Consider the following 9,559-nt stretch of genomic DNA (forward strand, 5'->3'; position numbering starts at 1 on the left):
AAGAGTTTTACCTGATATACTATAAAGGCACAGGCTTTGGAGTCAGTAGACCAGAGTTCTCACCCTGAGTAGCTCTAATGCTGAACAGACCAGAGTTCTAATTATTAGCTGTGGGACTGTGGCCAAGGCATATTACCTCTTGGGGTCTCCGTTTTCCCATCTGCACAATGGTGACAACGTAATAGGGACAATAATATCTATCTTACAAGGCGGATGTAAAGAAAGCTTTGGGTCCCTTCATCACCCTGACTGTACTCAGCCAAAACCACTCTAACAGTGTGGGGTGGGGTAGGGGTAGTTGTACCAGAGTGGCACAGGGCAAGTCCTTGTCTCCCACCAAGAGAGTCATCAGCTGATGCTGCCAGCCACTCCAGGATATATTTACTCTCACCAGAAAAGCCTGGTCCAGTATGTGTCCAGGAATATCCTCTTGTTTTTGCTGTAGAGACCCTTTCTTCCCTCTGACCTCAAAAGGAATTTTCTTCTGGTTTTCCTGACCTTCAGCTGGTGCCTCAGGCACATTCTTGGGCTTCTTCTTGGGGTTACACTTCCTAGCCACTAACCAGTGTCCTCGGCCTGTTGAGAAGATCAGAACAGTGAGAAGGAGCAAACTCCCCTAAAAGCTACAATTACTATGCTTACAGAATATTTACCTGTAATACCAAAAATAGCTCCTCGTTACCTGATATGCACCAGATACCGTGCTGCTGCTGGTTGGGTGTGTCTGCATACCTGTCTCATTTAATTGGCCCCAAACCCCACTGAAGGACATGTTACTATCCCAGTTTTACAGATTACCCAATTCCTTCCTCCACACTTTTGTCTCCAAATGCTAATTTTCCGTCAAGACCTCAGATCAAGTATTTCCTGTTCTACAAAGCCTTCCCTGACTCTCTTCAGCAGTCCGGATTATCCTTTCCTACACTGACTAGTTACTCTCCCATTTGTCATCTCGTGGCTAAAGCTAAATCAGTGGTGTCAACTCATCGGCTCTATTTTGCTAGGCTTTACCTTGGATCCCATTGTTATAGGGGAAAAGTTGTATTATGAGCTCAGGATAAAAAAATGAGAAAACTGAGGTGCCTGGATAGTTCAGTCAGTTAGGTGTCCAACTCAATCTCAGCTCAGGCCCTGATCTCAGGGTTGTGAGTTTAAGCCTTGCAGTGGGCTGCACACCAAAAGAAAATGATAGGGTAGCTGGCACTTAAAAAAAAAACCTTCAATACATGTTTGCTGTGTTAAGAACTCAAAAATTTGTGTAAGCAGAAAAGAATATGAGGTTTACTAGTAAGCTCACCTAACAAATCATGACAATATTCTAGAATCTGTGCCCGCCTACATCAGTTTATTTACTCCAATCATAACTGAAGGCAAAAATTAACACTGGTACAATATTAGTAATTAATCCATAGCCCTTCTTTGAATTTTGCCAGTTTTCTCACTAATGTCCCCTTTCTGTTTCCAGGGGACCTCACAGTTCATTTAGCTGTCATGTCTCCTTAGAATCCCCCAATCTATGACAGTTCTTCAGTATTTCTTTTTACTTACGTAATCTTGACACTTTTGAAGAGGACTAGTCAATTATTTTATGGAATGTCCCTCAATTTGAATTTGTTTGATGCTTTCCTGCAATTGAATCAAGGCTCTGTGGTTGGCAAAACTAGAACAGAAGTGATGCTGTGCCCTTCTCAGCGCACATCAGACGGCAGATGATGTCAATATGTTTGATTCCCAGTGATGTTAATTTTTATCTCTTGGTTAGTTGTGGTTCCTACTTTACTGAGAAGTTATTTTTCCCTTTGTAATTAATAAAGATATCTTTAGACTATGCAAATATCCTGTTTCATTCTCATCACACTTTGACCCACTAATTCTAGCATCTGTGATGGTTAATATTGTATGTCAACTTGGCTAAGCTACAGTAAACAGTTACTCAATCAAACACTAACCTAGGTGTTGCAGGGAAGGTATTTAGTAGATGTGGCTAACATCTGCAATCAGCTGACTTTAAGTAAAGGAGACTATCCTCAATAATATACATGGGCCTCACCCAATCAGTTGAAAACACTTAAAAGGAAAACCTGAAGGTTTTCCAGAGGAGGAAAAACTGTTGCCTTAAGACTGAAGCATCAGATCTGCCCTACAGATTTCAATCTTGCCAGCATATTATTCATAATTATGCCAGTATAATTTCATAAGCCAATTCCTAAAGTGTACACACATATGTATATGGAAACAGAATGAGTAGGATATAAATACATATCCTATTGGTTCTATTTCTCTAGAGAATCCTGACTGATACACAACCATAGAAGCTTCTTACCTGTAAAAAGTATTATTATTATGTTTTAACAGTGATTTTTCGATTTCCTTTATTCCTTCATGTATTAACTGAAACTCTACTGTAGAAAGAGTTGTTCCTTCTCCTACACTTATTTACATATTCAAATATTTATTTTCATCAGTATGGGCTCATACATATTTATTTGCAACCCAATTCTACCTTTATTTTATTGTTTAGGTTGTCCCAGCTTTGGCCACTGGGAGCTTCTTCAGGTTAGCTCCTATGTCCTTCTGATAGGCCCTCATTTTTCTGACCATTTCTATACTTTCTGTCACTATACAACATTCCAGGTGCAATTTGTATTTTTCTGGCCCCAGCCCTGGAAACAATGCTTTCTCTGAGGAGCCTTGGCTCTTTTTATTGGAGAATCCCAATCAGAAACCAAGATGTAGGCACCAGGTATGCTCTTTGTGACTGAGATGTCACTGTTCTCAGTAGCCTAGGAAATATACATATATGTTCTAACACATGCAGGTGCACATGGCTATGTTTATTTCTCTATCCCTCTGTGTAAGGGAGTGTACTGGGTATGGAATTATGAGCTCATACTCAGAGCTCCACGGGGGGTGGGGGTGGTGGGGGAAGAGGTTGTAGGTGGTCAAAGAAGGTCTCTACATGAAAAAAGATCACTCTAGAGAAGTGGGGAGGGCAGAATGGAGGAGAAAGTTTTTCCAATATTCCATGTACAGAATAACCAGCAAGTCATTTCATCTGGAGTAAACAAGGGGTACTTCCCTCTTGCTCTACCCTTTCAAAGTAATAATCCAATCTAGTCAGCTCATGCTTCTCAGCAGTGTTTCATCTGGAGGGCTCTGCTCAGTCCCTGCCCCACGGAGTTTTTAACTAGATGAATGTATGAAAAACTACTTAGCAGAGTCATTTTATTTAGCTGTTTTATTTAGGAGCTTGGCAGAATATGATTACTCAACAAATAATAAACACAGAGAGGAAGACAGCTCACAAGAGAGGATGGGCACTAGGGGCTAGAGTAGCCAGACACAGCTTACTGGAAGAGCTGGGTTTTGTGGGATGGAAAGAGTCTGGAAAGCTAGAATGATAGATGGAACATTCTGGGTAAATAAAACAAGCTATGTGTAAAGAAAGCACTACAGAATAGGGCATAGGTAAAGGAATGGGGTTGTAGGAAAGGATAAGGGAAGGTTAGACTCTGAATACAGAATATCCAATAAAGGAGGCAGCAATGAGAAGTTACTAAACAGAAGGAAACAACACTATGGTTAGACGCGCACTTTAGAAAGCTCCCTGAGGCTTCACAGAGAAAATGGAAGGGAAGGGATGAGGTTGGGTAGAGCAGGGGAGAAGAGTAAATGGGTTGGAGAGAAAGGAGTGGCTATGAGAGACACCCTGAAGTAGGAGGTGGGTTATCAATTGAAGGAAAAGTATCAATTAGAAAAGTCACCTGACCTGCTTCTGGCATCCCAAGGAGATTTTTGGCTGGAAAGCAGTTGTTCAGATAAGGCTTCCCGTTATCCAGCTTATAGATTCCTGAGGAGGCCATCTCCCTAAGAGTCAAGCAAACAAAGTGAGGAAGTAGAACTGTGAGAAGGGGCAACATAACTCTCTCACCCAACACAGCTTGTGAGCCCAGCACCACCACCATACCCTACATATGCTCTATCTCTGAGGCCCAAGAGGCCTCTCCTGTAATGGGCTGGTCCTTTTTTTTTTTTTTTTAAGTAGGCTTCAGGCCCAGCAAGAAGCCCAACACAGGGCAGGACGCGGGGCTCCAATTCATGACCCTGAGATCAAGACCTGAGCTGAGATCAAGGGTCAGATGCTAAATCGACTGAGCCACCCAGGCACCCCCTCTCCCACCTTTTTTAGAAAAATGGACTGGTTCTTCGAATGGAGAGGGAGACCAAGGCCTTGGGTTTGTTTCAAATCAATCCTAATTCACTAAACACTAAAAAGAACACATTTGGTCTATAAGGAACTCACTGAATTCCACACCCAAAAAACAAATAATCCAGTGATGAAATGGGCAGAAGATATGAACAGACACTTCTTCAAAGAGGACATCCAGATGGCCTACAGGCACATGAAATGATGCTCAACATCACTCATCATCAGGGAAACACAAATAAAAACCACACTGAGATACCACCTCACACCAGTCAGAGTGGCTAAAATGAACAAATCAAGAGACTATACATGCTGGTGAGGATGTGGAGAGACGGGCACCCTCCTACATTGTTGGTGGGAATGTAAACTGGTGCAGCCGCTCTGGAAAACAGTATTGAAGTTCCTTTAAAAACTGTCAGTAGAACTCCCCTATGACCTAGCAATAGCACTGCTAGGAATTTACCCAAGGGATAGAGGGGTGCTGATGCATAGGGGCACATGTACCCCAATGTTCATAGCAGCACTTTCAACAATAGCCAAAACATGGAAACAGCCTGAATGTCCATCAACTGATGAATGGATCAAGAAGATGTGGCTTATCTATACAATGGAATACTACATGGCAATGAGAAAGAATGCAATCTGACCATCTGTAGCAATGTGGATGGAACTCAAAGGTGTTCTGCTAAGCAAAATAAGTCAGGCAGAGAAGGATAGATGCCATATGTAACAGTATTCTTGACTGGATTCCCAATGAGCAAACCTGAGCCTGCTCTTGAAGGCCCCTGGAGTCCCATGTCCTAACCTTTCCAGTTCCAGTTAGCCCTGCCCATCAGGCTCATAGAATCATTTTTTTTATTTGTGATTTTAAACTTTTTAGTACCCACTTACATATTTTACATTTATAGAACATCTCCTTTTGGACAGTCACATTGCAGATACTCAGTACTACACTGTAGCCAATGACTAGTATTTGGACAGGATAGGTCCAAAGCTAATTCCTCCCAATTCTCAAGCTAATGTGTACAGAACATGACCTTTTTGTAATTTTCCATATCAAAATAATTGCCTTATTACATAGGCCATTAAACATCATATTTTCTTTTAAAAAGAAATATCACTGGTGGTCCTGATATATTTATGGGGAGGGAATTCTTCTAGATAGGCCCTTCCCAGAGACCTAACACTTCTGGAAACTCTACCAGTAGCTTACCAATGAACTGTTTTAAATGAGGATGACTTTTTAGACATAAGACACTAAATGCAATCATTGAGATATATATTTTTCTAAGAACTAGATTTTTGCTAAAAGTTCCTTCAAAGATTATATGACTAGAGAAGATCAAATTGGTGGTCCAGCTCTAGGAGATATAAGTTCTTACAATACGCATTAGCTTCACCCTTGTCATAGAATCATTTTCTATTCTCCAAACATATTCATTCTTCCCTGTGTCCCGATGGCTTAAAATAGCCTTCTCCATCTTGTTCATCTGGCTAATCTCATGCTTTAAGATTCAGTTCAAATGCTACTTCTGTTAGGAATAAATCTCTAATCAAAGATCTAAATTTCTTAAACCTTGAACTCTTAGAGATTTGAGATTTTTCTTTAAAGAAAATCAGCCAGGAGCACCTGGCTGGCTCAGTCAAGAGAGTATGTGACACTTGATCTCAGGGTTGTAGGTTTGAGCCCCATGTTAGGTACACAGATTACTTAAAAATAAAATCTTAAAAAAATAAAGAGATCTAGCGATTCCCAGATCTGCCTTGAAAAAGCTTCACATAACTTGGGGTAGCAGAGGTTTGGGGACCTATACATCCCTGGCTAGGGCAAGGGTATGGTCCCTGAGATGGAGGGTCTAGGACAAAATTCAATAAAAGGAAAGGAGCAGAGTGAAGAGATAGGATCAGGCGTCCTGAGAAAATGTTTCTGGGAAGTGACAAATATGCAAGGTAGAGTGATGCAATAGGAAGGGCAACAATTTTAGAGATCGGAGGCTTAAATTTGCGTCTAGTTTCTAAGCTGAGTGACCTTGGCAATACCTTTACCTCTTTGTATATCACATTTCTCACATGTAACTGAAGATAAAAACCTGTGCCTTGGAGAATTATTATAAGAATGAAATGAGGTAATAAAGTTTTAAAAAGCTTCTTTCTAGACCCAGTCTAGATGCTACCGTTTCTACAATGCCTTCATTGAAACTTACAGAGGGAAATAGCTCCTGCTTTGACTAAACACTGGAGTATTTCTCCTCTCTTTCGTGGCGGGAGCCCTTTCTACCTCATAAGATTACTAACAATCATGAAGGGCTTCCTTAAATGTTCTGTGAACCTCCAAGTCTGGAAACGTCTCCAATTCACTGTCTCTCTTCCACCTTCGAAATGCTCATTGGAAATGTCCAATAAATATATGTGAGCCAAATGAAGGATAGGATGTACTCCCAAGGCCCAAGAGTTTTTATACATATTTCTGATCTCCCCAGCAAGACTCTCATAGGAGCACCTATGGTGTTCACTTCTTTATTCCCAGTACCTAACACAGAATCTGGCACATAATAGATTCCAAAATCATCTGTGGAATAAATGAGTGTTGTTGGTATCTCCTTTGGTTCAATACAGGGCACTGAATTTCCTGATCCATTACCACCCCAAAAAGGGCTGGATGTCCTTCCAATATGTTAACAGAATATCTTATACTTCTAGTATGGTGCTTATTACTTTATTATAATTGTTTGCTCCCCTTACCAATTTCTCACCTGCTGTGGGGCCTATGATACCTTATTCACCTATGTAATTCCAGAGCCTGGCATAGAACCTAGAATTTACTAAAAATGTGTTGGGAAGATGAATGGATTAATGGATGGAAAAAGATCAATAGTCATTCAGTCAATCTGTCTTTCAGAAATCTCTCTTGTGACCAACTACACCTATCTGCTACATAGGTGAATGAATGAATGAGTAAATAGCTGGCTGGGAGGTGTTAAAGATGATGACTATTGGGAGAAGACTCCAGTAACTTACAAAATATGAGAATCTTGATTCTGATATGCAGGGTACTCACTTGATTTTTGACCCTGGGAAATACCCTTTGACTTCTTTTTTTGTTTGTTTCTTCACCTGTAAAATAGATATTACATTCTTTCTTAGCCTTTCAGAGCTCTTGTACTTTCTCATTAATTAAATCTTAATGTGACCCTTTCCTCCAAAATGTGTCTCAGCTGTGACCTAAAAAAATACCACAAAACTAAAGATTCCAGAAATACAAAAAAACAGAAACATGGATAGGAGGATGAAACAAGAGAGTAACTTTATGATGATGGGATGGAGCCAGAGTGCTTAATTAAGTTGTGCAAATCACAAATCAGGAAGGATTTATATAATCACTAACACAAAATAAATTTATACATGATAAAAACAGCAAAAACAGAGTTGAAAGACAAGACACTGTCTGGGAAAAGATATTTGGTATACATATACAAAGGACCAATCGGACTCAGACTTGTGGAGGGCATACAGACCTGGACAAAACTACTCCGGGAAATTCCAGTTCCCTATGAAGAATACTAGGTGAGGAGGTGTGGATTTACAACTAGTGGGCCAGGAAGGGCACAAAATCCCATCACACTGCATAGAAAGTAACCCTAAAGCAAGTATGAGGTTTATCTGGATGGTGGAAAAAAAGAAAGTACAAATTCCAGACTTAGAGGCTGCCTGCAAAGTTAGCTTCAGCTACCTCAGGTCTCTATCTCAAACTTGAAGCAGCTAATCTCAGCCTGATTGTAATGCCTCCCAGCTCCAACACACACACACAGTAATGGTGCTCATTTGCATGTATGTACCTTTCCATTCCTTTGGCCTAGGACACTTCTGCCCCTCCCTCTTTGCCTGGCTCATAGACGCAGCTGAACTGTATCTCCCCTCCTCAGGTTGACCCTTGTCTGTGCTATCACCTCAGCCCACCTCTTAATGGAAACACTCGGCCATGCTGTAGTATAATGGTCTGCTTACTCGTCTGTTCCCCACTCCTCACACCCCCAATCCCAGGCTGTGAGCTCTCCAAGGCCAGGCCTAGGTCCTACCTATATCTTTATCCCCAGCACTTCATACAGGGTCTGGCTCATTGAAGAGGTTCAATGAGTGTTTACTGAACTAAACTGAACCATAAACACAATGCTATGGAGTTCTTCATTCCATCTGCAAAGAAAAAAAAAAAAAAAGGATCAGGAAGGTTTCACAGGGAAGGTGACATTAGAGCCAGGTCTTGAAAAATGAAAAGCTGTAAAGAGAAACAGTAAAAAGCCACAGGAGCATCCGACTGGATTGTTTCACAGAGGTGAAGAAATCCCACCTAATATTATCTAGTGATAATCATTTGATAATTATTATCACATGTTGGCTTCACCAAGCCAGCTATCTTGCCCATTATTTAGGAATATTTAGTGACCAGAAAACAGTGACTGCTAAATAGTAAACACTCAGTAAGCATTTGTTCAATTATTTGGAGATTAAAACAAAAACAAGTGATGCAATGTACGAGATCATAGTATAATATAATCCCGTTATGTGATAACTCCAGATCACTAGATGCTCCAAGAAAATAGGGAACAGGTCTGTCTAGATCCTCCAGTATCCTTTAGTACACTTCTGAGCAATGTTGGTATTCAATAAATATTTATGGAAAAAAGTGAATAAAAATCTTAATAAAAATTAGTAAAAAATGTAGAATACTTACATCCTAAAACTATTAAAAGTAGAGGGGTAGAAGGAAGACACGACACGTTTTGACGTCCAAGACTCCTGGCTTCTGAACCAGGTTCAGATACATACTATTTGGCCTTGGATAAGTTTCTTAGTTTCCTCAACTGACCGGGCTGTTAATGGACTCACATGAGAGAATGGATATAATAAATGCACACGGGACAGAGCCTGGCAGACGACAGACATTCAGCGAATGTGACTTTCCGATAACACGAAAACATTACTAACACTAAGAGGGTAGTCACCAGAGAGAATAACCAGTAAATGCTGTAACAGGGCTAGGAAGGACGAAGGAAGAGTTCCTACCGCCCCTTTGGAAACTCTTCTGGAGCAGAGGAGACTCTAACCCCTCACGCAAACGAAGTTTCCAGCCGCACCTGCCTCCGCCGTCGTTTCCGCCTCCGACGCCTCCGCGGAGGCAGCGTCCGGATAAGACAGGCTTTGCGCCCGCGAGCCTCCCGGGAATCTCGGAGCCTCTCCACGGTGGCTCCTACCACAACCTTCTCCACCCCTTAGTAACCGCGTTTCTGCGGCAGGCCATCTCGGCGCAACCGATGGGCGGAGATTCTAACTACTATAAGTCCCGGCAAGCCCCGC

The 9,559-nt window shown here is 41.3% G+C and overlaps 1 protein-coding gene across 11 annotated transcripts in view; it reads right to left on the bottom strand.

The window, feature by feature from the left end:
* The window catches only part of XRRA1 (X-ray radiation resistance associated 1), a 57,566-nt gene extending 48,038 nt beyond the window's left edge, over positions 1-9,528 (bottom strand). For 4 of the 11 annotated variants that reach the window (XM_029914511.1, XM_029914516.1, XM_029914506.1 and 1 more), the window contains exons 1-4: positions 9,340-9,528; positions 7,266-7,321; positions 3,770-3,867; positions 392-576 (exon numbers count right to left, since the gene is read on the bottom strand). In XM_029914511.1, coding sequence (XP_029770371.1) covers positions 392-576; positions 3,770-3,863 — 279 coding nt within the window. In that variant the 5' untranslated portion in view covers positions 3,864-3,867; positions 7,266-7,321; positions 9,340-9,528. Of the gene's footprint in view, positions 1-391; positions 577-3,769; positions 3,868-7,265; positions 7,322-8,283; positions 8,399-9,268; positions 9,287-9,339 lie in introns of those variants that run through there. The other 7 variants (XM_029914512.1, XM_029914514.1, XM_029914513.1 and 4 more) reach the window with 5 other exon arrangements.
* Between the last annotated feature and the right edge of the window lie 31 nt (positions 9,529-9,559).

Source organism: Suricata suricatta, chromosome 11 (genome assembly GCF_006229205.1).
Source record: "Suricata suricatta isolate VVHF042 chromosome 11, meerkat_22Aug2017_6uvM2_HiC, whole genome shotgun sequence".
NCBI lineage: Eukaryota > Metazoa > Chordata > Mammalia > Carnivora > Herpestidae > Suricata > Suricata suricatta.